At 41.2% G+C, this 27,301-nt stretch overlaps 1 protein-coding gene across 2 annotated transcripts in view; it reads left to right on the forward strand.

Moving 5' to 3' along the window:
* The window catches only part of ADCY5 (adenylate cyclase 5), a 223,479-nt gene that overhangs the window by 175,727 nt on the left and 20,451 nt on the right, over window positions 1–27,301 (forward strand). For both annotated transcript variants that reach the window (XM_014939150.1, XM_014939142.1), the window contains 4 exons: window positions 14,575–14,597; window positions 19,203–19,347; window positions 20,963–21,060; window positions 23,896–23,983. In XM_014939150.1, the coding sequence (XP_014794636.1) occupies window positions 14,575–14,597; window positions 19,203–19,347; window positions 20,963–21,060; window positions 23,896–23,983 (354 nt within the window). The remainder of the gene's footprint in view (window positions 1–14,574; window positions 14,598–19,202; window positions 19,348–20,962; window positions 21,061–23,895; window positions 23,984–27,301) is intronic.

Consider the following 27,301-nt stretch of genomic DNA (forward strand, 5'->3'; position numbering starts at 1 on the left):
ATTCAATCATAATATTATTTTACAGTGCCAAACCAAATTTCTTAATCTCCATAGTAATGTTTCTTTCATTTCTCAGATCTCCAAATGAGGGCTTCTGACATATGCATACAGATCACTGGAACTGTGCATTTTTATGTGGGCTTTTCAATAGGGTGTTCTCAATAGGCATGACATTATTAGAAGAGCCTAATCACACTAGCACATAATTATAATTATAAGTTTCTTTGAATAGCTTTTAAGGGGTTCTTGCAGCCTCCTGTTCAGAAACTAGGTGCACGCATGCCAAATGGTATTATGCTTCTTGGTGTTAATTACAGTTTGCCGTGTCTAGCTGGTTGTTCAGTTGGAAAAACATAATTATTTATTGAAATATCAAGCTGAGTCCTAAAAACTTCACTGCCCCTCACTTGTAGGAGGAAAAGCTGCATCTTTTTTTTTTTTTTTTTCCCCTTCCTTATCATGAACCTTCCCTGTAATGGCATTTACCTTTTTACAAATTCAGCAGCTCAGAAAATCTTTTCCACTCAATCTGCTTCTGTACTGCTTCCTGTATTAAGCTCTTTTTGAGGCTGATGTTATCTGTGTTACATGCGTCAGGCTATTTTTTAAAAAAACAATTTAAACCTGATTCAGGTGTGTTATTTTCATCTAGACTTTTTGTTGTTATTGGGGACAACTTTTCAAAATCTGTTATTTACGGTATTTCCCTCTGCTTTATGTTTGAGATGCATTAGTCAAAATGAAAACATGCTGCTCTCCATGGCCTAGAGACCATTTTAATATCTGCTAGGTTGACATTTTATTGATTAGATCATAGGAAGAATTTGTCTGTCTCCTGTCTCAACTCTTTCTCTCTGTGTTAACTTCTGATTTGAATACGCATTTCTTTGTACCGCCCAGCTTTGCACGGTACTTTATTTGTCTGTAGTCTCTAACGTTGTGTTACATGGATGCTGCATGTGCTGCAATGCACGCACAGGGCACACCGGCTGCAAACTGCCTGCTTAGAAATACAAAATACAGACAGACAGAAGGGGAGCAGGACTACAAAGGCTTTTTGCAGCCCTCCTCTGGGATGACATGTCATTGATCTTGGTAGGCTGCACCAGCTTTCAAAGCTCCTGAAAATGTGTTCTTTGTTCCACATCACCCACCTTTCCCCCAGCCCTCTTGTATGTAGCCTTTTTTCTTGGAAACTAGGAACACGTATGGTTGGATTAGTCAAAGTAGTACGCCGAAGGCAAACATTGCAACAGATCCTTTCTCCTTAAAACCTGGAGCTCCCTAGACCTGTAATTTCAAGAGAGGTGTTTAAAAGGGTAGTTGTGAGATAGTCCTGGGGCTGGAGCCAGGTGATGTTGCAGTGATGTGTAGTTACGTTATACTGATATGCAGATATGAACACATTTGTGTGTAGCGAGTAATAGGAATGTTTATAAAGGGCACAGTTTCTTGTCACAAACTTAAAGCGTTTTGCATAATGAAGGCAACAATATTTCTCAGAAAAATGAGAAACAATGTTTTTTGTGGTGCTACTACAATTCCCTGAAAGAGAATATTAAAGTTCCCTGAATTGCATTTTTGGGAGGGAACTGTTATATTTAATAGAAAACAGAATTATTTTGGCCATTTTTCTTTCCTTTGGATGCTAGCTCTGGTAGCTGTCTCTATTCTTAGAATATGCTACCAGTAGTTGTGGATAAGATGTATTAGTATCAAAGGTAGCCGTATATTCCTTTTTTGCCCTCCTGCTCTTCTTCTGTTGTGGCATTTCAACACGCTGCCGTGTTGAGGGGACATTGGCAGTGCATCAGGGTGAGGTGCAGGTCCCACAGGGTTCGTGTGGGACGGCAGCCCTGCAGCCAGCACGAGAAGGTCGCTGGTCCCTGCTTCACTCCATGCTGTGCCTTGGAGCTTAATCTCTGCTGGGTCCAGCTGACTCCCACAGTCTTCCCAGGCTGTTATCCCCCTGGGCACACAGGATTTTTTTCAGGCGCTTACCACACATATAAATAAGACAATATATGCTACATATGTCCACGGAGCAACAATCTAAGATGTCCTGGAAAACTGGAGTTACTTTCCTGATCCTACCCTACCCTTGGCAACTATGCCAACCCATTCCGTCCTGCTCAACAGCCCCTCCATCTTCCTCATGCACTGATCTGCTTTCCAGACCATCTCCAACCCTTCTTTTTCCCCTGCCATTGCTTTGTGATGGCCTTTCTTGCCGTGTGGAGCTTCCAGCGAGGCAGTAAGCAGGAGCCACTGATGTTGCCCATTGCTGACCCTGACCCCCAGCAGCTGGTAGAGCCAGAGCAAGCTGGTCCTGGGGACTGCGCTGAGTTGGGCTGAGAGGTCAGTGGCCGCCCCTAAAAAAATGGTAAATTTGGAGCAGAGGAAGATCAGAGAGAAATGGTATGGGAGGGCAAAGAGCCCTGCTCTGGGCTGGCAGCCTCTGCCCGAGCCCTGGCCCTGGGAGTCCGTGTTGTTGGATGGGTGATGCTGAGGTTGGGGGGCTGCCTCGCTCGCCCTGAGAAGCCTGGACAGGATCAACTCTGTGGCTGTACACAGAGTAGGAAAAGAGCCAGAGCATGGCAGAAGAGCAGCACAGCTGCTTTCTATTTTTATTGGTTTTTATAGCATGTTTTCTTGTTTCCTAAACAAAAGCAGTCAGTCTAAGACCAGTGACTCTATCTCTCTGGAAATGCAGACTTTTGTACTGCTCATGTTGGACATAAAGGAGCAGTATTCCCCCAAGTCTCTGTACACCAGCCTTGTCTTTCCCACTGTCTCTCTGGTCCAATTTTTAATTGCAAAAGGGTCAAAAATAAATGGACTTGAAAGCATTTGAGAGTACAGGCATAATTATAGCTCTAACAATATTTATACACCACTAAGAAATACTTTGCTTTTCCCAGTATAGATTTGAGAGTGCTTTTATAAATATTGATGGATTTTAGACTTCTGGAAATAATACTCATGTCTCAGTTTTCATCAACAAAACAAAACTACTACTGAAAAAAAAACAATTTGGGGACTGTAGTTGAATGTAAGCTGAAAGAGGTATGTTGTAAACAGCCGTGAAAAGGCAAATGTTGGTATCTCCCAAAATGACAGGGTTGTTCTAGATGAAAAATTATTCTCTTGCATCTTTTGCCCTGCTCAGCATTATTGAGGTCATAGTTGAAAAACCACATCCAGTTTGGGATTCTAATCCTTTAGGAGAATGTGGATGAATTTGAGCTAGTCCAGTGGAGAAAATTACAAATTAGGAGAGTTTCAACAGCGTGACCTGTGAAGAAGTGTTAAAGGCTTTGGTTTGTTTAGTCTAGAAAGGAGAAGGTTTGATAGAAACAAAAGTCTTCAAATATATGAAGGTTTGCAAGGACAAAAGATAACGATAAATCATTCTTCATGACTGCAAAGGGCAGGATTAAAAATAATCATTTAATTTGCTGTGAGGAAGATCTAAGTTAAAAAAATCTTAGATGCAAGGAATAGACAGTATAAGGAGCTTGTGGAATTCCTAATTTTCCTTAAAAGCATTTTATATATTTTATTTCAACTTTTTCAGTCTAGAGGAGTATCTCAAAATGCTTTGAAAAGATAGAAAAATAACATTAAAATATATATATTGGGTGGATTTATAGGGAATAAAGAATATGAGATTAATACGAGATAGTTGTAAAGATTTAAGAAGTTTTCAATCTAGGCTGCACAGAGCTTGTGGCATCGATCTCCCCCCTTGTTTAAAAACTTCAAAGGATGGAAATCCCACAATGTTGCTGATCATTCTTTTCAACAGTTTGATTATTTTTCTTGATGTTTTGCTTCAGATTCCCTCACTTCAGTTTTAAAACACGGTGCTGTACGAGCTATTCACAGTAGACTACGGACAATTCAATTTTATCCCTTTTACAGTTATCTTCTCTGTATTTGAAGACTATTACCGTATCTCTGCTCAGCTCCAATTCCCTCATTAAGTTTGTTCCCTATTTGGTGCTTTCCAGCCCGGTGGTTGTTCTTGTTCCCCTCTGAGCACTTGCTGTTTCATCGATAAGAGGCAGTGCCCCCACCGAACCCAGTGCTCCTACTGAGGTTTTATTAGCGCTGCCCAGAAGATGTTGGTCACTTTTGAGGTCTTTCAACCAAACTTGACACAGCCTAATGCTGTCTGGCTTCCAAAAAAAACCCAAAACTGCATTAGTTGTATCATGAGATCTACTCAGCTGTGGAAAGTCCTGCTGTTGGATCTTAAGGCTGCCATACAGCTATTATATTTATTTTACACTGGCTAGTATGACTGAGCAGCTCAGCTTGTTCCACTGGTACATGCTTTTGGGAAGATTTACTTCAGAAACAGGTACATCCAAGTCGTTATAATCAAATGTGAGCAGAGTGCCTAATTTGATTACTGAGCCCCGTTACAGATGCCTGGCAGATTTCCTTTTATTTTTTCAACTGCTGGCAAGGTTGAACATTAGGAAGTTTAGGAACAGAAAGAGGAAACCCTGAAGGTCTGCAACACCGATTTCAGTCTCACCATGCTTCTGTCATGAGTCTGAGTCTAACTAGTGAAGCATTAAATTTGCAATGAAATTGTGTATGACATCGATGTTAGTTACAAAGTAAGAACTAAATTAAAATCAAATAGGGATTACGCACGTGTAGGAAATATGACTTCATGCAGATGTTAAAAATGTGAGACAAGGTTATAAAAATGCATCCTGGGTATGGCCAGTGCAATAAAGAACATGCTCATCTTCCAGGTAGGCACTGCCTGATTCCTTGTGGTGCTGCTTGGAGCTCTGTGCAGTCTTCCACGCAATATTTGATTGCTTGGTGTTTACTTTCTAATGAAACAGCACTCATCTACAAGCCTGGTCATTCAACCGTAAAATATAATTCTTTGTCCTCTTCACCCTGTCCTAAATCAAACAATTCTCTGCATGTTGCATGGCAAATACAGCTTACTTCCTCCTTTTGTGTTTCCAAGTTGGCCTTACAATAGATTTTCTTGTTACTCGGAAATCAAAATTGAGGAACAGGTGCATCAGAGGAACAGACACTATAACTGGTTCTGTGCCATCTCTTCCACTTAAACATCAGAAATTATTAAAACATTAAAATAAAATTCAGTAGGGCAAGTTTTCCTCAATCAATAGTGCAGCCTCATCAAAGAGGAGTGGATTTGAGTCCATGAATGAGGCACCGAGAGTATGCCCTCCTGCTAAAGGTTTCATTTGTCTGGAGGTCACCATTATCCTCTTTTCCAGCAATCATCTGCTAAATCTGGTAATAGCAACATTGACATCAGCGGAGCTGGACCGGGGCACCCAATGGAGAAGAATTTGACCCACTATTCTTTCACTGCTATTGTCATACACAGAATCCCCTGAACTCGTAATCAAGCAGGGAGAAACCCTCAAGCAATCCTTTCTGCTGTAATCTCCGTGTATTGCTATAGACCTGGGAGGAAATTGTTCATCTAGTCTGGGCTTTATATAGCCAATTTGGTTTAGATGATAGCTCACAAACAGCAAGGGGAGGAATCCTGTCCTGAAGTTATGCTACGTAATTGCTTTGGTGCTTCTGAAAAAAGGATTCACATGTTCCGTGTTATCTCCTATAAATGAGTGGGAGCCATATAGAATATTGTACATCGCTCAAATTGTCAGAGGCTTCGTACAGTTTTCTATCCTCATCTGCAAACCTAACTTTTACTCTAATTGATCAGGGCTTGCAATCATTCGTGATTAAATTCTTTAAAAGAGGTATATGAGTCAGCGAGATATAACAGCTGATCTGCAGCTGCTTTTGTGAAACCTGAGTGGGACTAAATTAAGCCTACAGAAATAAAGATACCAATTCTTATTAGCAGAAACATTTTACTCTGATGTTGGTGGCAGTGTTGCATAAGTGGACATCGGAGGTGGAATTGTGCCACTTACCGGAATGATTTCCAAAGCTTCCTAAAGCGGACAGTAAGCTTTAATGACAAAAGGAGGCAGGTCAGCAGGTTTGGGTCTGGTTTTCAGAGAGGGTGAACAGCTCTGGCTGGTGCCAGTGGGCAGTTTCAATTAAGGCTGGTTGAGCTTGGATTCAATCTGTCTGCATCTGATTAGAAGGCTATTTGACAGTAGTTTCTGTAGAAGTTTGTTGTGTTTATCATCGTTGGAATATAGAGATGAAAGGACAGAGATTAGGGAGCCAGGAACTGATTCAGAGCATTTCTAGGACTACTTATATTTTGTGTATTTTTCTGTTTTTCAAGTTCTGGTAATTGTTCATAAATGAGGCAGAGATTCACGTAGCAATTTCCTTAAAAAATGTGGCCTTTGAAATGAAGAAATTCGGATTCAGAGTTCACAGAAAATTGGGAAGTGTGAGCAACCCGCACTTCTCAGAGGTGTGAGTTCACAGCCAGAAGTTAATTAAAAGTAAGGGGGAAACCTGTTTCTAAACAACCATTACATTTTATAGATATAAATCTGATGGGCCAAATAAATTCACAGGTTTGGCCAGGTCTGATCTGCCAGCCGGGGGCTGCATACATTATTTTGAGTAGAACAAAGTAGAGGGTTTCACCATCTGTGAGCAGCGCAGAGGAATGAAAGTCTATTTATCAAGTGGGGTGGGCTGCAGAAAGGGAGCACTTCAGCTTTCCTTTTTGGAGCTCATTAGTCTGTGTTCCAGCTATAGCAGACACACTCATCATATAATCTGTTTCATAAACTGGTTTTCTGCCAGTTTGTTGTTCTGCACTTAGATGCTTGTTAAATATCTTTCCTATCAGGCTTAGTATTTTCTGTGCCAGCTCTTTCTGGACTCTGTTATAGAAATTGTGTTATTTCTGGCTGGAGCACTTTGAAGTCCTTCAGTTTTGTTTCTGCTTTTACACCTGACAGCATCTGTCTCCGTAGCCTTGTGTTGTTGACCACAGGGACAAAGGCAGAATGTATACCACTGCTGAAAACAGATGTGAATAATTAGTTTTGCGATGAGGCCAAACCAGGTTTGTTTTTAACTACACCCACTGTCACTCTCCTTTTCTGTTTTCCATGGTCACTGTCTCTGTGAAGCACTGTTGCTTTGCAAGTTGGCCTGATGTCTTACAAAGCTCATTTTGCCCCTAAATCTAAAGTTCCTTTGATTTCTGCTTTAACATCGTGTAAGTCCCCTTTCAACTTTGTTCTAGAGATGAACAAAGGGCAAGAAAAATTAGTTTCTCAGTCATTTTTGCTCTTATGATCTTTGCTGTAGTTGCAGTGAAGATTTAAGGTGGAATCCATGCTTCCCAGCCACGTTGCCATTAAGAAGGTCATAGAGCTCATCAGCCCCTCTACTGTCTTATTTTTGGATCTAAATGAAAAGTTAAAAGGATGTAGAGTCTATTCCACTTTTCTTTGCATATTTACAATATGTTAATAACTGCAGCTAATGTTCTCAAAGTTAGAATTATTATTTCTAATGGTTCTTGATTTGAAGCATTATGGTATAGCAGTTAGCTTGTCATGGCTTTGACAAACACTTTATCATTCTATTTAAGGAACCAGTTTTAATCTTCAAAGAAAAGGGCTTAGTTAATTTAGAAGTCAAGCAGAGAGATGGCAGTCAGAGGAGGTTTTAGCACAATAGATATTCATAAAATATCCCCCATAAAAGAGTAAGCCCTAGGGACAGATGCAGTAATATAAGATTCCCTCTTTTTTTACCTCCTGCACATGTCTACTCCCACTGAGGATGGTCATTAAAAGTAAGTGCTTGTAAATTCACAGCCACCTGACCTGCCATTAAAAATATGATTTTTTAAGAATCTCATGTAGAAAAGAAGAAAGAGCAAGACTGTTCTTTGGTAGGCACTATTGCCTTTAAGGGAGCTGATTCAACTAAATTTGAGTTAATATTCCTGAAGTAAGAGAGAGAACCATCTTAGTCTCAGAGCAATTATTAAATATTATTACCTTCATGTATGCAATCTGATGGCAGAATAATGCAGCCTCCTGGGGGAAGGGGAAAAACTCCTGTATCAGGGATATTTAAAATGAGACTGAATAAAAATTGCATGAGGTCCTATATGCAGCAGTCCATTAGTACTGCACTGTGATACGACCTATCTCATGCCTTATATTCCCTTCTAGAGAAAAGGAATTTTGGCCTTAACAAGGGCTACTTCATCATCACGATTATGGAGCTATTCTTGAACTCCTGTGAACTCCTATCTGTCTGATTCTTGTAGCTGTGACCACTTCTGTCCTTTTCATCCCTGCTGACAATTCCCAGCCTTTTCTTCCCAGCACCCTCGAAAGCCATCGGCGCTGCTTTGGTCTGCTGGGCACAAATCCATAAGCAGTCAAGAGGGGATTTGTATACTTAACTCCAGGAATTGGCTGTTTCTCTTCCTACCCCGTCTCTTCCTCTCTTCTAAAAGATAGGCACCTCATTTTTATCAGCTATTTTTTCTGGCCATTCAGGTGTTTTTGTGCAGAAATGCCAGTCTTGTATCTTTGGTGCAGCTCAAAGCCTGCTCTGTACCCGAACATGTTGGGTACAGCCCCAGCTCAGCTACCCAGCCTCCAGAGGTGAGCCTAGAGAGTGGCTTTATATGCATGTTATTGGCAGCAGCACCCTCCGTTATCTCGGAATCACTGAATTGGTGGAGTTGGAAGGGACCTTCTAGAGATCATCTAGTCCAACTCCCCTGCCAAAGCAGGGTTGCCCAGAGCACATCACTCAGGACTGCATCCAGCCGGGTCTTAAAGATCTCCAGAGAAGGGGAATCCACAACCTCCCTGGGCAGCCTGTTCCAGGGCTCTGTCACCCTCACCAGAAAGAAGTTCTTCCCTATATTTGAGTGGAACCTCTTATGTTCCAGCTTGTGCCCTCGTCCTGTCTCTGGGAACCACTGGAAAGAGTCTGGCTCCATCCTCCCTCAAACCACCCTTTAGATATTTATACGTATTAATAAGGTCTCCCCTCAGCCTTCTCTTCTCCAGGCTAAAGAGTCCCAGCTCTCTCAGCCTTTCCTCATAAGGGAGATGCTCCAATCCCTCCATCATCGTTGTTGCGCTACGTTGGACTCTTTCCAGTAGTTCCCTGTCTCTCTTGAACTGGGGAGCCCAGAACTGGATGCAGTATTCCAGCTGTGGCCTCACCAGTGCAGAGCAGAGGGGAAGAATGACCTCCCTTGACCTATTGGCCACACTCTTCCCTATGCAACCCAGGATTCCATTGGCCCTTTTGGCGACAAGGGCACGCTGCTGGCTCATGGATAGTTTGCTATCCACCAGGACCTCCAGATCCTTTTCCTCAGACGTGCTTTCCAGCAGGTCCATCCCCAACCTGTATTGGTGTCTGGCATGACATATCTGTTATTTCACTTTCCTGCTCAATCTTGGAAGTTTTTCTACTAGATCATGAGTGTTAGGAATGAAGGCAAACCCACGTAGACCATATTTCTTCAAGATCGATTGTACTTAGTGTTTATCCATTGCAATTCATGTGAGCAGCCTTATACTGAGCCAAAGGGCTTTAATTGGAGCAAAGCATCTGAGTCCTCAAGAAACTAAATTATTTGCCAGCTGCAGAGGAGAAAAAAGACCAACGTATCATTTGGTCCCAAGCCTCATGCAAGGGGAAGGAAATAATTTAAGTGCAAATTTTTCAATGGACCAAGCATGCCCACAAAGTAGGAGGAGGTGAAAACACATTAACCAAAACACAGGGGAAAATTTCCCTCCCAAGCCAAAATAGGGCAAGCAGCGTGACCCTGTGCGTGTGATCATCTCCTCCACTTAAAAGACTTCTTGGTATGTGATTGAGATGCAGGCACTTTAATGGACAGGGAAGGAAATCTCTGGTCACAGCCAGATCCTAGAGATATATTTGCTCTGTGTCCTGGCAAAGTCTATCAGTGCAAATAATAAAGATCTCCTTTCTCTCCTCCTAAACGACCATTTTTTAAGATGCTGTGTATGGGGTGTTTTTCCTAAAATAATCCTGCAGACCTTTCTTCATAACAATTCCATTTTTGGCAATTCTGCTTGAAGAATCTTTCGTATGAAATGGGAACGTTTGAAATGAATCATTTAATTTGCTTAACTTAAAGAGGTTCCTACTACATTTAATTTTAAGCTGATTCTCTCTAATTAAAGTTCAAGTCACTCTTAAATATTTGGCCTTGTTAAATGAAGATCCAGGAAAAAAATTGTACTAATCTGTTCCTTTTTTGCTTTACCTGAAATACGTCTTTTTTAAGTTTTTAATTTTGAAAGACCGATTTCGTTTGAGCTACCAGCATGAATAATTTCCAAGGTTTCAAGCACAATTTAGTATTTTAAATTGAGAAGCAAGATCAATTTATCCTGTATTATTTTAGAGACTTATACCAGTTTTGCTGGGGGATAGAAGCAGGAGAGAATCAAATTCCATGTTGATCAAATGATCTTTCATGTAAATGACCAGTTAAATATGCAACCTACATATTTTTCCATGCTTGAAATATTGGGGAATTTTTTGAGGATATGCTTGCTGAGCTGTTTTGGTAACTTGGCCTTGTTGGCTTGTATCCTCAAATTTGTGCACCTAGAAGGCAGGAGTGTGAGATCTGTGTTTAGTTTCAGGATATCAGTAGGATGAAGGTTTCACAGCTGCCTGTGAAAATCAGACCATTTTAGGGGACTCTCCCACTGTAGTCAATCGTCCCGTTCCCATGTGGCTAAGCTTGAAAATGTGAACTTGATGTCTATCTAATAAGCAAGTACTGGTGTTTTTCTCATCAACGCTCTCCTCTTATTTCTTTTCTGGTAGTTATTCATGTTCAGCTGATTTTTTATTTTTTTTTTCAGCCTGACTATGACACCAGACAAATTAGTGAGCATTTTGTCTCCATGATTAGTCAGTGAGCTTTTGGTTTTGGCACTATGTTGTAGCATTGCTTAGAGGATAAATAAATAAATCAATCAGATATTCCTGACAACTGTAAAATGATTAAGGGGAAAAAAAAAAAGCCACACAACAAAAAGTTGATTGATCACTTCATCATCTCTAGTGTGAAATCAAAAAGTACATGTTTTTTTTTGCTTGAATAACTGGACGTGCTAACTTTGAATCGTCATTACTGTTTCCCTCTTCCCACTGGATCCGCTGGTGGTTGTCGCATGTGACTGAGAGACTTCCCTTATCTGAATTTCTGATGTGTTAAGTTGGAGTTGCGGTTTCTATTTTGAAGTGTGTTTTTAGTCTGAAACAGAGTATGTAAAAATGGAAATCTCGCTCTCAGTGAATCACAGTCCTGGCTGTTGACCCGAGTGACAAAACCCACTTTTTTCCCCTTGCAAAGCTGATGCTGTTCAGGGCTTGTGTTGCATTTGCTTCTGCCTCTCGCCGTACTGCCACTCCCCAACCTGTATTGGTGTCTGGCATGACATATCTGTTATTTCACTTTCCTGCTCAATCTTGGAAGTTTTTCTACTAGATCATGAGTGTTAGGAATGAAGGCAAACCCACGTAGACCATATTTCTTCAAGATCGATTGTACTTAGTGTTTATCCATTGCAATTCATGTGAGCAGCCTTATACTGAGCCAAAGGGCTTTAATTGGAGCAAAGCATCTGAGTCCTCAAGAAACTAAATTATTTGCCAGCTGCAGAGGAGAAAAAAGACCAACGTATCATTTGGTCCCAAGCCTCATGCAAGGGGAAGGAAATAATTTAAGTGCAAATTTTTCAATGGACCAAGCATGCCCACAAAGTAGGAGGAGGTGAAAACACATTAACCAAAACACAGGGGAAAATTTCCCTCCCAAGCCAAAATAGGGCAAGCAGCGTGACCCTGTGCGTGTGATCATCTCCTCCACTTAAAAGACTTCTTGGTATGTGATTGAGATGCAGGCACTTTAATGGACAGGGAAGGAAATCTCTGGTCACAGCCAGATCCTAGAGATATATTTGCTCTGTGTCCTGGCAAAGTCTATCAGTGCAAATAATAAAGATCTCCTTTCTCTCCTCCTAAACGACCATTTTTTAAGATGCTGTGTATGGGGTGTTTTTCCTAAAATAATCCTGCAGACCTTTCTTCATAACAATTCCATTTTTGGCAATTCTGCTTGAAGAATCTTTCGTATGAAATGGGAACGTTTGAAATGAATCATTTAATTTGCTTAACTTAAAGAGGTTCCTACTACATTTAATTTTAAGCTGATTCTCTCTAATTAAAGTTCAAGTCACTCTTAAATATTTGGCCTTGTTAAATGAAGATCCAGGAAAAAAATTGTACTAATCTGTTCCTTTTTTGCTTTACCTGAAATACGTCTTTTTTAAGTTTTTAATTTTGAAAGACCGATTTCGTTTGAGCTACCAGCATGAATAATTTCCAAGGTTTCAAGCACAATTTAGTATTTTAAATTGAGAAGCAAGATCAATTTATCCTGTATTATTTTAGAGACTTATACCAGTTTTGCTGGGGGATAGAAGCAGGAGAGAATCAAATTCCATGTTGATCAAATGATCTTTCATGTAAATGACCAGTTAAATATGCAACCTACATATTTTTCCATGCTTGAAATATTGGGGAATTTTTTGAGGATATGCTTGCTGAGCTGTTTTGGTAACTTGGCCTTGTTGGCTTGTATCCTCAAATTTGTGCACCTAGAAGGCAGGAGTGTGAGATCTGTGTTTAGTTTCAGGATATCAGTAGGATGAAGGTTTCACAGCTGCCTGTGAAAATCAGACCATTTTAGGGGACTCTCCCACTGTAGTCAATCGTCCCGTTCCCATGTGGCTAAGCTTGAAAATGTGAACTTGATGTCTATCTAATAAGCAAGTACTGGTGTTTTTCTCATCAACGCTCTCCTCTTATTTCTTTTCTGGTAGTTATTCATGTTCAGCTGATTTTTTATTTTTTTTTTCAGCCTGACTATGACACCAGACAAATTAGTGAGCATTTTGTCTCCATGATTAGTCAGTGAGCTTTTGGTTTTGGCACTATGTTGTAGCATTGCTTAGAGGATAAATAAATAAATCAATCAGATATTCCTGACAACTGTAAAATGATTAAGGGGAAAAAAAAAAAGCCACACAACAAAAAGTTGATTGATCACTTCATCATCTCTAGTGTGAAATCAAAAAGTACATGTTTTTTTTTGCTTGAATAACTGGACGTGCTAACTTTGAATCGTCATTACTGTTTCCCTCTTCCCACTGGATCCGCTGGTGGTTGTCGCATGTGACTGAGAGACTTCCCTTATCTGAATTTCTGATGTGTTAAGTTGGAGTTGCGGTTTCTATTTTGAAGTGTGTTTTTAGTCTGAAACAGAGTATGTAAAAATGGAAATCTCGCTCTCAGTGAATCACAGTCCTGGCTGTTGACCCGAGTGACAAAACCCACTTTTTTCCCCTTGCAAAGCTGATGCTGTTCAGGGCTTGTGTTGCATTTGCTTCTGCCTCTCGCCGTACTGCCACATTGCTGACTAGTTGCAAGGGCAGAATCTGTTCATGTTTAGTGTCTGGTCAACGCTCTTGTTTCTGGTGGTTTGGACAAGCTGGCTGTGGGAAGACTTTTGCCCAAAGATTTTTACTTTTTTACAGTCAGGATGGATCTGAGTTTGTTGCCCCCAGTCTGGTAGCGCCTGCAGGTCCAGCAGCTGCAATGTCCTCACGTGTTCGGCGCATTTTTGGCCTGAGGTCTCTGGGAGGAAAACAAAAGGAATTCTTCCTATCTCCCAGCTACATTTGTTTTATGTTTTGGAACACAGGGTACAAACTCTGTCCCTTAGTATTTGACCCTGCTTGTCAAATATACAACGTTTCTTGACTTCAGTTTAATTTAAGCCAAGATGTCAGAGGGCAGATTTTGTCTCAGCCCATGCAAAATGGCCATTTTGATGCAGCTCGGTCACATACAACTATGCCTCTGTACATATGTTTCTCTGAGGCCTTCCAGCCACTTTAACTATGGATGACCCGTAAATGCAGACACTTACTCAGTTCAGGTGGCCCTAAAGGAATTGTGAACATTTTGGCTATTACAAAAATTATAAATAATTCCTGAAATATTATTCAAGAAAACATGTTTCATGTGTGCATGCAGTCAGGGAGAAAGATGGGGACCCCTTGAGTTTCTTCCTGAAGAGAGGAAAATTGAAATGCATCCAGCTCCCTTAGCCAAGGCCCAGCTTTGAGAAGTGCAACCTTGTTGAATACAATAGCTGGCCCATGTTATCAGTTTTGTTTCAAGTAAAATATATCCTCGCTTATAATATCAGCATAATTTCCATATTCTATCATTTGTAATGGTGACTGAAAAAAAGAAGGCACCTGAGATGAAGCATGCCAGCATTCAACTCAGGCATCTCCATAAATTTCTATCCAAGGGCATGTGTTTTACTAAAACTGCTCTGTCTGCCTGATGTTATGGCAGCACAAAATATTGTAATGTGTTGTTACGGTTGTCCATCCACACCTAACAATGAGAGCACCCTGAAAACTCCTCTCAAAATGCCATTCTCAGGACACTTTGTGTACTCAAGGTCAGCCTGTTTCCTAACCCTTGTGTCCTTTTCCTTTCTTTCAGGGTTTTGAGGACCCCAAGGACAAGTAAGCAAATTTACTTCTCTCATAAACTGTTATGTTTGCAGATTTGGGATTTTTTTTCTCATATTAAAAAAAGACAAAAATTAATGCCCAGCAGCCAAGAATAATGCCTGGACTCCCTGGAGGTTTCTCCTGGAGGGACAGCCAGTCAAGGGCATGGGATTGACTGCTGTGCATTCAGAACTGCCGCGGCCCTCAAAGCATTTATTCGTTTGTGTGGTTCTAACTGGCTTTTGTAATTAAAATGGTTTTGCTACTCTTCTCCACGCCCCTGATATTCTTTGCTATTTGCTGCTTTGAAAATATCCTAAGAACAAAATCTTCCTGTAAAGTACGCCTGTGTTGAATATCTCAGTTAAGAAAAAATTCTGTATGTATTGAAATATATATATAATTTCTGAGTTTACTTGTATATGTTTTATATTACTCATTATTACATACTACATATTTCTATGTATAAAAATGAACTCAGAAATGACAGCTTTATTTGAAAAAGTAATTTCAAACTTCCACGCTCTAAAATCCAGCCACATTAAAGCAGCATTTTCATTTTCTTTTTCATATAGAACTTCAAAAAAATTATTTAAAATAAAAATTCAACAAGAGTGATATTTTGAAAAATTGCTTTTGGAGCAAAAGCCCAACCATGTTCACTTTTTAACTTCTATGGCTGGAAATAGCAAAAACATTTCCTGCATTGAAGGTGTTTGTAATAATCTCGTGTTCAGTCCTACTGAATGGCATTATTTGAAATCTTGCTCAGCGTGAGATAGGTGGCAGTAGATGAGATTGATGCCTAAAATAGGTTGCTCTTGCTCCTTATCATGTTTCTTTGGCTGCTGGTGGTCAGGACTAAGCAGACCTCTGTGAGCTGGGGCAGCTAAATGCTTCTGAGGGCCCTGAGCATCTGACTTTGAAAAAATTCACATGATGATGGCTGAGCATTGACAGTGACTCCCTAAAAGTAAAGGGATGTGATAAGTTTGAACATGGCAACAATAGGATCATCCCCTTCCCTTGCCCTTCACTGCAAACTCCATTTCCATAACATTGTCTCTGTGCACCCTGGGATGTTTCACTGGTGGTACAGGGTGTCTGGGGGGAATCACCAGGATTTTTTGTTGCATCCATGGCTTCAGAGAACTCAGTTGATACAAGATATATTTTGGACAGGAAAGATCCAACAGATTACAAAAATGAATCCTTAGGAATACAGAAATTTTAAGTATTACTCATGAAACAGGATTTCTACATAAAGTTTGTGCAACAGAACATGAAGTCATCTGCCTCAGTGTTAGCCCAGAACAGAGTCATCCAGCTGGTGAAGAACAGAATCTCCACTGTTCCTCCAAGGAGCATACTGTCTCTCCTCCGTCCTATAGTTTGAAAAGGTTACTTGAGCTGTGTTGGCCAGTAGGCTAAATGCTGGCAAGGATTACTGTGTATTTACCAGTGCTGATTCAGTGTGACCCCATTTTATTACACAGATTGCAGGATTTTTGCATTTCTGTTCAGCACCAAAATAAGCTACTACTTGCCCCAGAATCTCTTGATCTGGAAATCTGTTTAATACAAGGACAAAGATTTAGCAAAAAAAAAAGTCTCTAGTAGAAAATGTTCATGGTGACATTGCTTAAAATCGGATACCTCAACCATGTCAAACACTTAATCCAATGCCTTTACATGTAGAAACATTGAGCATCAATGCTTTTCTCTGATGGTAAAGGAAGGTGTAGGCACCACGCATCTCTGAAAACAGGACCCAACACTTACATGCCTAAATGCAGATTTAGTTACTGAATGTAGGCATGAAGCATTTAAAATTACAGCATACATGTAGTTTTGGCAGTGGCCACACTCTTCATTTGCAGGAAGTAATTAAATCAGCAGAACATTTTTGGATTACTCTGAAGCCAGCATCTCTGGGTTAATTGCTAGCTTTTACATTTGCAAGCAGAGTGCAAAAGTTGCTCCAAGCCCTGTTCGTGCTGTTCCTGTCCCTTGCACCAATTTTCTGTTGGCTACATTTAGAGAAATCTCAGCAGTGCTTTTAAGAGGTGTTTCTGGAAGTTTCGTGGTGGCCTGAAATCCTTGGGTTCCCACCACCACCACACTATCAATATATCAATAAGCATTTCCACATATGGATTTCATTAGTCTATGGCAGTACCTCAGCTCTTGACTTACAGGCACCGCCTCCAGGGCTCTCTTTAGCACTGGGAAATTTTCTATTTCAATTTAAAACTTAGATCTATGCAAATGTACCTGAATCTGCTGTACTAGTAACTAGCAGCTAGGTATATGCAAGGTAACTGAGCTTCCCTGCAGTCTACATGAATGCAGCTGCCTCACACAAATATCCCAGCAAAGTAATTAAAAACCTGCAGGGGTATTTCTACCCAATTTGCAACCACAGAAGTTATTGTAGTATTAGAGGTACCCTCAGCAGGATAATGACCTATTACAAAACTGGAGGCAGCCAAGGCCAAAGCCCGAGCAGACAGTTTCTTCTCTTCACGTCTTCCTGAGTGACGCTTTTTGACTGGAACTTGAAATTTAATGGAGGTTCACCAAGATGCTGAGCTGATTCATTCCCTTTGGTTCTAGGAGAAAACGTATTGCATCTCTCATACGTGGTATGAAACGGCTAAATGTGAATGACCCAAATGTGTAAATAACTCGCAGGATCTTGGAAGACATTCTGTAAATACGAAGCCTAATTATTTCCTTGCTCGTTTTTATGAGGCCAGAAGACAGAATTGCAAGGACTGAATGAAAACAAGCAGCGTTATCTTGAATGGTCAAGCAGATGTGCTTCCTCTAAGGAAGCATCTAGAAGTAAATTAAGTAGCCTGTCCTTGGGAGAAAACCACTTTTAATTTCAAAGTGGAATATATGAAGTTCAAGGAATTAAATAACGCTAGAATCCAAAATTTAAAAGCTCTTTTCCCCAACCCCACTGAAATGTTAAGATTGGCTAAAATAGAGATAAGCTCTTGAGACAAACTAGGTTTGCAATTGCCCTAATTGTCACTAAATAGATGCCCCTGGTGTATCGTGATGACCCAGCTGAGATACAGACACCTTCAACTCGCTGGCAAAGGGAGGTGGAATGGAAACAAGTAGGGAGACTTGATTTATTTTTCTCCTGGCAAGAGATACACAGTAGAGTTATGGTAGAGAATGCTTGTAAAAATCTGGTCTAGTTTTGCAAAAAGTTTTGGGAGGCCTTTTCTTTTGAAAAGCCACTTTTAACTTTTAAAACAGAGTCATGTTCTGTTTTGTAAGCTGCTTTGAGCGGTCTCCGCTTCCAGCACAGTCGTACCTGTAGGGACCTGCTGGCTGCAACACAGTGTTTGTGCATTGCGCACTGTTAGGGAGTACAAATAAAACTGGGAAAATAAAGCAGCGTAGCTTTCCACTGTGCTTGTCAGACCCTGGGATTTTTTCTCCAGAGTGTCTAAGGTGAAGGTCGCACAGCACGAGCTGCAAGTCGTTGGGCCATCATGGGGTTTGCACACAGAAACAGTTATCCACTGGAATATGCCTCAGTGCAAGTGGGGAGCATATTCCAGTGGATAACTATTGGCATACCCCGTGGATAACCTTGGCAATCACGCAAGCAGAGCAGAAAAACAGCACTTCAGGATTAGCTTTTAATTTCTGCCTATAGCTAGTTTTATGGCAGGCCATTAAAGTGATGGCATCAAGTCATTAAAATCCTTTTTAGATTTTAAAAATAACTAGAGAGTTTGGGGAGGTGCTTCAGGTTTCCTGATCCTCAGTGCAAAATGCCTCAGGGAAATTAAGTTTTCAGTGTTATTTTTTTCAACAGTTTTTGAAAATCAGCCTCATTTTTTGGAAACTGTAGCTGAGCGTTAGAAACACACTGATACTAAAGATTGTAAACAATTTAGAAATCTTGTTCCACATATTTAGAAAGCAGAATCTAATTTGTATTGCTTTCTTTTGCTAACTTTTTCTTTTGCAACCTATCCTTGCATTAAGTAAATATCTTGTAAACAGAAAATTTTGTCTGATTTATGCTTTATACTCATAAATGGCTGCATGAAGGGGAGGCAGTAGGGCATCAGGCCACAGTTTTTTCCCCACACGTTTGTTCTGTGAACAATTTTTTCTCAAAAATGGATAATTGTTCAAGTTTTGAAATATTTTACTGAAATATTTACAAATATTATTATTGGGAAGCAAGAAATATGACTGATTACATAAATAATTTTGCCAGTTCAGGCACTAACAGCTACAACAGCATGGCAGAGCAGGGAAGGATAAGTCAGAGGACTAGTGGAAGGAGACTACTGACCAGTCTTAGGGAATGAAGGACAGTAAAAAAACTGCAAGGTAAGAGAAAAGATGGATGCAGTGTAGAAAAAAGGCAAGTAAATAAAATACTTTCACTGCTGGACTCAGGGCTGGCAATGAGCTCCAGAGCTGATATCGTTTTCCTCGCAGCTCAGAATCCATTTTCCAACTTGAAGCTGTCATGAACAAAATGCCATTAACCTCCAGCTTGTTGAAATGATAACATATAGTGAAGAGGGGGAAATTATCTTGTCCTCTTATGCTCCCTTTTTGTGACATTCTCAGGAATACACAGGAAAGTATGAACCCAGAAGATGAAGTGGATGAGTTTCTGGGCCGAGCCATTGATGCCAGAAGTATTGATCGGTTACGCTCTGAGCACGTGCGCAAGTTCCTCTTAACATTCAGGGAGCCTGACTTGGAGAAAAAGGTAATGTATAAAAATCATTGCAATGTGTCAGTCAAGCTTGTTAAGAGTTTTAATACCCCTGCGTAAGGTGAAGCTTTTTTATCTATAGGTAAAGCTAGGTTTTCGGTGTTGGAGGTGGGTGTGATCTTAAAAAAATCTGTGCTTCTTCATGGAAATCTTAATATCTGTGTCCCTAGAAAGCCATAGTCATCTGAAGGGAACATTGGGCAGGGAAACCAAGTCATTTCTGTCAGACACACATGAATATATAATGATGAGCTATAAAGGGAATCCAGAATAAAGCAGATTTGTTTCTCTGACCTTGAGGCATCCAAGATGAAATTGCAGTCACCCTTCATCTCCCTTAAATCACTGAGGAAACCCACTTCAGTCTGCCTGAGCTCCAGGTCACCTCTGGAGGGGTTTTACTCTGCCTTTGCACCCCCAGGGAGCCCCAGAAACTACTAAGATTCATTAGGATGCGATTCGTACTCTGGTCATTTTTGGGAAGTGACACGTAGAGTTTTGTGTCTCACAAACATGAGAAAGAGGACTAACAGACCAAGGGCTCCTGAATAGCTGATTGCTTCCTGGTTTTGTTTCAGATGTCATAGTTGTGAAGCAAGATCTTTTCAATTTCTCTGTCTGTATAAAAGAAACAACATCAGCTCTAGATGTCCGCAAAGTTAAACTCAGTTAAGTCCAGATGCTATTATTAAGGGTACTATATAAACTGCTGGTTTTACCTGCCTAAAGAAAGTCAAAGTCTTCTTTTTTCTTTCTTTTTTTTTTTTTTTCTAATCAAAGCACAGATCCTTGGGATACTGGAGGGGTCTTCAGGTTCATTATTCCATGGAAGAAGCTTCAGTAATTAAGTTTGCAGTAACTATTTTAGCTTTTTATTTAGAAACACTCTTTCAGTGAAAGGATTTGTAACCTATGGCAAAAGGATACCTTTGCAGGGTTCACAGCTGTATCAGTGTGGGACTGGATAAAAGCTCAAGCGCGTTATTTGCCCTGGCTCCTTCCCTTCAGCTTTATAGCTGAACACTGCTAGGGAAATTAGCGGTTCACCTGTTCTGAGCACCTTTTATTTTGTGGTTCAAACATTGAGACTCTCTGTACTGAGAACCGTGCCTCGAGCTAAATAAAGCATCTTTGGGAATCAGATGCAGATCCCATGTGACCAATATGTTGACAAGTAGTTGGAAGGAGTGACTGTGTGAAAACCGCAGCATCCTCGCACTATCATTAGAACGAGCCAAGCCGTCTGCACAAAACGCAAGGTTTTCTCATTAGCAATATTCTTCCCTGTTGGAGGAACCTTCCCATGGAAGAAGTTTAGGTCTGAGGATGGTGACCTAGAATCCTGGTCCCAGTTAATCCGTTCCTGTTCCTCTCGTGCAAGGGGCAGATGGCGAATCCTCTCTCCACCCAGCTGTGTGGGTTTGTTCCCTGCCCTTTGGGCCTGTTCAAGCCCTTACAGCATGCCCAGGGAAAAGAGCAGTCTGTAATGTTAGTCGTTTCCTACCAGAGCTGCTTTCCAAGGACCTAAACAGAAGCCAAATAAGGTTTTGTGGAGAGAAAGCAGCCAGTGAAACTTCCCACTAACGTGACCCTGTTTGCATTTTTGCAGTACTCCAAGCAGGTGGATGACAGGTTTGGAGCCTACGTGGCCTGTGCCTCCCTAGTCTTCCTCTTCATCTGCTTTGTTCAAGTTATAATCGTGCCACAGTGAGTATCTTTTCATCCCTTTGCTCCCATCTGCTTCCCTCCTCTATTCTGGCCTACTTTTCTTTGTTGTTTTTTTTTTTTTTTTTTTTTTTTTGTGAATTGATATCACACAAGGGAACCCCCTTTGCTTCCCTCCCTTATTTTGGCCTTTTTTTTTTTTTTTTTTTTTTTTTTTTTTTTTTTTTCTTGAGAATTCAGATCACCAAAGGGAAGAGGAAAATCTTTAAATAATTCATGCTCAAGTGATGCGTGGTGCTTATTGTTTTCACTCATTTCTAGTGCAGATTAAAACCTCCTCCCTGGCACGTGAGGATTTCTGTTTTCCCAGCGTGATTTCTCTTACCATTTACCTCCATCTTAGGAAATGCAGTTCAGCATGTTTATAAGCCTGTGGAAAACAAATATCACTAAGGAGTAAGGATTGCCTACTAAGGCATAGTAGGCGTTCACAACAGGAGGCTGGGCTGTCCTCTTATCTGAACACAGTGGGAGAGAGAGGTGAAAAACCCATCACAGCCTTGCTGCCCAGAGCACTGACGTCTCAGGGTCTGCTTCACAGATGGGACATAACCTCTCATGTGTTTATTCTTCTGGACTCAGAGTCGCAGCGCAAGAAGAAAGGTGCAGAAGGAGTTGAGCTACACGTGTCTGCTCTTTGGGTAGCTGACTCCAGGTGTAGGGGTTGCAGTCATTTCTTTCCCCAGGCAAGAGTGGCATAAGCTCCTCGGAGCTGTGGGGCACAGTGCTTTTGGACCGGTGCACTGCATTGCTTTGTCTGAAAGGCACAGTGTAACCCACTGGATCTTTTCCAGCAGTGAGCTCTGCAGACATGGTATTTCTTCCCAAAGAGTTCATAAAAAAATCCCTTAAAATTAAAGCATGCTGGTATTTCCTGTGCTCTGGTTTAGTAGCAGTAATATATCACTTCACTGAGCACTGCTGTGTCGGAAATAAATTTGGAGTTAGTCATTTTTATTCTGAGGGACAAGATCACAGAAGCTGTGAAAATGCTCCAAGTTCATCTTCATTACAAGACAAAAAATTGTTGTGAGAGAGCTCCAATACCATGCCATTACAACTGCTTTCTACTTCTGTTCTCACCACAGATCTTTTCTGAGTAGAGATTGGTTTTTACCATTAAGATCAGATATTCAGGAGGACACAGAAATGATGCATAGTCTGATGTTTGAGGTCATTCCCTTTCCCAGGCAAGAGGACATTCACTTCTGCTCACAGAAAGATTGAATCAGCAAAATAACATGAGTACAAATGTACTGTGGAAACAGAGTTCCACTTTGGGAAACTGGAAGTGAAGCTGAGAGGCTCAGAATTGAAACTAGATCAATCCCACTAATTAACACATTGTTAATTATAGCCAAAAATGTTATTTGAGAGTAATTGACTTAGCGAAGCTTTGCACTCTGGATCTCTGGATATCACTGCTGTGACTCCACACCTGCAGAGGCCTTCCACCAGCCTTTGTGTTGCTCATCAAACTCCCTAAGCAGCCACTAAGCTGTCTCTATAAAACCCAGTTTAACATTTAAATGACAACTTGACAATTTCTGATCTGTGGCAACCATATGGCTGACTCTTTTGTATTACATGGGAGTCAATCTCTTATGGTGTAAATGTCATGCTGCTCAATCTCCTTCCATGCCGCCCATAAGGGTGGTGGTTAGATTTTTTGCTAAGTTCTGAAGTGTCCTTAGGCAGTCTGACCTGCCTGAAAGATGACTTGGTTCAAGAGTAAGTAAAATGTCATGGTTTAGCTGCAGGTCTGATATACTTCCCTTCACCTTTTAGTTTGTTTTTCCTTATATTTCAGTTGCCCAGTTTTGGTCTTTTATTGAAGGTAACAGTTAAGCAGCAGCTGAAACCACAGGTGTATATGTGTCACCATCAGAGCTTCATGAAAGACACAACACAGAATTTGAATCTCAAACTAGAGATGAAATGGCAGTGATAATTCATGTTGATAAAGAGGAATAGCTTTAATGAATTTCACAAAGGCTCAAACAGTGAATTAGCAAGTACAATTATCTTAGTAGTCATGAGAGAACGCAGAGACCAGCTGGCTTTGGTGTGGTTGGCCTCAATGTCACGTCACAAGAGTACTTCCTTTAAATTATGAACGAGGCTAACTCCTGGGAGGGGGCCTGTCCTGTCACACTGAGACCAATCATTGGGAAACGGTTGTTGAATATCTTTGTGATCAAAACACATCAAAATGCACAGTACAAAGTTGGCCCTGGGGTCCTGTTTGTACTTCAAAGTTGGGAGGAACAGGAAGCTATCAAACTGCCCAGATTTAAAGCTGTTTTCCCTGACTGTCCTCATGCTATGGTGGCTCCCACCCCATTAAGGAGACGCAGCACGGGGGATGGTGCAGCACGGATGTTCCCTGTGCACGGCAAGGATGGGTAGTGGTTCCTATTGAGATGATTCCCACTCAGCTGCACCGAAGTGCTCAGCAGGCTTTCCCTCCCAGGGGTCTCCTGCCCACAGCCAGCTGGGGGCCCACCCACCATAATAAATTGTTCTATCAGCTCCTCCAGCGCATGAAATATTTCCCAGTCCCTCTGTTGTCGCCCCGGCAGGAAGGTGATTGCTATAAAAGATGCAGGGTTCTCTGCTCTGCAGCCTGCGTGAGTAATTCGAAATAGGACAAAGTCTCTGTTGATATTCAAGGCACCTCGTGTCTCCTACTGCTCCCCTAATTGGAAAGCCCGTGCAGTGTGTCATAGCTTGTACAAGTGTCACGTTCTGGAGAGCGGAGCTGTAGCTGTTCTATATGACGTGCATATAAAAAAATAAACATTTCCTTGATTTCAGCTCTACATTTATGCTGGGCTTTTACCTGACCTGTTTCCTGATCCTGACCACAGTGGTGTTTGTTTCGGTCATTTACTCCTGTGTAAAGGTGAGTACTGTGGTTTCTTTGTAAAGTCCTTTGCCTGAGATAACAGATTAACAATCTGTTTCTTCAGCTAACAGAGCATGTTTTGTTAGCCGTCCTTTCCACACTATGTGATAAGGGCTACAGAAAAAGCCTTTGATAAGACAGAATGAACTGCAAACAGATGTTAGGGTTGGCATCTCCATAGTTCAGGGAGAAGTAATCACTCTGTGTATCTGCATGTCTATGAAGTCCCCTGCAGGCGCTTTCATATTGATATAAGAACACATTTCCAGTGTGGAACGAAACACTGACCATTTCTTTCCTCCCTGTGGACTTCCTGCAGAGTCGCCTGTGTGCTGGCCCCTGCTACATATGCATGTTTGGGGAGGCAGATAATCAGAAGCAGAATATCATCAAGGAAAAATGTTCTGGGGGGAAGTAAAAGCCATAAACATATATAAGTTTATCAGCCTTTCTCAGACGGGTACACAGAGCTTCTGACATTTGGTGGGATCTTTCTTGTAACTGGCTTTGATCAGCAAAGAAATGCATTGTGTGAAATCTGAAAACATTAATTGGCAGTCTGTGGTAAATCAACAGGGAGTGCTTTGGAAAAGGTGATTTGCTCATCTTTTTAGCTCAAAATATTCATATTAAATTGTTGATGCTAGTTGATTGTATTTGCTGTTTTGGGGATCCTTCCAGTCTAGCTGTGTCTGAACATGGAATATGTTCAGATTCAGGCTCCTTAGCCCAAGAGCAGCTTTGTTCCTCAGAGCCTGGAATAAAATAGCTCAGTAGCATAATGTTTCCTGCAGAAGAAACAGTGGGGTAACCAATTGTGTCAGGCAGATGATTTGCCTCACTTTAATTATCTTCTCTGTGCCATTTTCAACAGTTGAATGTGGGTGCTCTTGACAGACTTGCACCTTTTATGTCTTTTTGATTTTTGAAATTTAGATCTGGAGAATTAAGCTTTGCCTTCTCGTTTAATAAGAGCTACAAACTGTTCCCAGTGAAAGAAGCTTCAGGTTATATTTGAACTTAACAACTCACTCACGGGGCTTCCCTTGGGCTTATGACAATTTTAAAGAGAGCCTAGTTTGTAAGCACAGCATCCCATTGGTCCTGCTTGTTTACCAGCAATGAGAATCACAAGTCAGAAATAACAGTGCTTGGGTCCCTTCAGCTGCAAAACAGTACCCAAAGATGCCTGGTTAAGCTTGGTGTGTCCATTGCACGTGAGGGAGGATGCTATTGAGTGTCATTAGTTTGTATACTGGTATCAGCAGTTGATGTGGTTAGCAGTTAATCAACAACCAAAGTGGAAAGCTTTTGGTCACAGCCACAAAGGACTTGGGAACTCGGTGGAGAGCTGTGCTGGAGCCTACTCACACTGCGGTGCCACCAGCAGCCACATCCCAGCTCACTGCCAGCCAGCTGCGACGCCACGCCAACACAGCAGCTCTACTGATGCTGGGGAAATACTGGGGCAGGAGCTGTGGCAGACCCAGACCTCTGAAGCACTCGAGCTGGCTGACTTGCAACCAGATGGATTTCAAGGCGCACAGCTGTTTGTCACCCACTGGCTTTTACAGGCTTAGGTTGCTTCCACATGCTGACAGGAGCACTCATTTCTTCTGTCATCATTCAGAGGGTTTGCATTTGGTTTGGGCTTTTTTGGTTTAATATTATTACTGATCTTAATTAACAATTAATTTAAAAGGCACACAAGATTTTTCAGTCCTCGTGACCCTAGGCAGATGTTCAGTCTTGCTTTCTTTGCCTTTATCTTACAAATTCCAGCAGAAGAGGTCTGTTCAGTGATGCCTGCAACTAGTTTTCGGCTGACTTTGCCTCAGTGCACAGGCCCTGGAAACACAAGACATCAGAGGGAATTCAGACTGACATCAGAATTTAATAGGATTTTATGAAGCTCCTGGTGTTTCTGAAAGTGAGTTTTCAGCATGTCAGTCCAGAACCACAAGATGCTTTGGTATAACATTCAGCATGGCCTGTGCCTTCTGTGCACAGATTTCAAATATTGACAATATCAGGCATTCTAGCTCCAGGAACTTTTTGATAACTCCCTTTTTAGCGCTCCAAATTAGCCTCTGCTGGCAACATCTGATTACGAGATGGTTTGTTTAGGGGCTGGGTATTTGTAGCTTGTTAGGTACCTGTCTGGTGGCAGCAGCTCCCAGTAGCTGCAGCCTGCTTCTATCCTTAAAGGTTTTGCTGTTTCAAGTAAGAGGTTTTTAAATAATGGGTTTTCTAGCCTTCAGTTAAGGGGTGTTACTTGATTTCTGTACTCCACATTGCTTCAGGAAGCTTTTCTACACATGTGCACAAGGAAGGCACTTTTACAGATTCTTTAGATGAAATTTTAAGATGCAGGGGTGTCAGCATCGTTAGTTTTGTTTCGCACTCGGATGTGGGATAGGAGAGCATGCATTTTACATACCAATGGTTCATTCCACACAAAGTTGGAAAGTAGTTGTCCACCCCAGGATATCAGTATAAACATAACTTTTGCCTGTTTGCTGTGCTCTTACATGATAAGTGACTCTTTTTCCTTCCTCTTTCCAGCTTTCATGTGAGATTTTCCTTCCCTGGTTTGGCCTCTCCGTCTCTGGCTTTGTCAGTGGCCAGCAGGCTCTTTCTGGACAGTTTGATCATGTTTTATTTTCTTTTGCTGTCATTATTATCTTTCACTGTAAAATTCTCCACGGACTAGAAGTTGATCCTGGAACTGCCAATGCAGCCAGCTTGGCTTTCCAAGTTTCTTCAGCTGTAATAAACAAGAGAGTTCCAGCTCTTCACTTTGATGCTCCATGAAGACTTGGCCACTGCAAGATGGTGTTCCTTCCCAATAGAGTCTAAGGTCATGGGAACCAGGATCCCTTCGCGAATACTCCGCTGACAGACATCTGTTTTGCTACTAACTTATCAAGTTTGTGTTTCTTAAAATCCTTAACTTCTGGTATCTACACTGCTGTGTGGAATTCAACCTCTTGCATGTTCCTGGGAGCATGTATGAGAGAAATTATCAGTTATCCTTTATGAGAAAATAAGTTTTTCTGTAGCTTTATGTAGGTCCATCTTGCCTACCTGTTTCTTTGCCTCCCAAAGCTAGTCTAGATTCTCCTAAAGTGTTTGGTTTTTTTCTCAAGTGAGGAAAAAAATATTTCTGAAAACGGTACTTTTTTAATAGACTAATAAATCACTGTGAAATAAGTTACATAAATGGACTTGCAACATCAAGTTGCCTGGAGATGTTGTCTTTTACTCCAGAAGCATCTTAATGTACTTCAAAATGACTCAAAGGCTTTTATTACA

The sequence above is a fragment of the Calidris pugnax genome, unplaced genomic scaffold (genome assembly GCF_001431845.1).
Source record: "Calidris pugnax isolate Ruff unplaced genomic scaffold, ASM143184v1 scaffold21, whole genome shotgun sequence".
In the NCBI taxonomy this organism is placed as follows: Eukaryota; Metazoa; Chordata; class Aves; order Charadriiformes; family Scolopacidae; genus Calidris; species Calidris pugnax.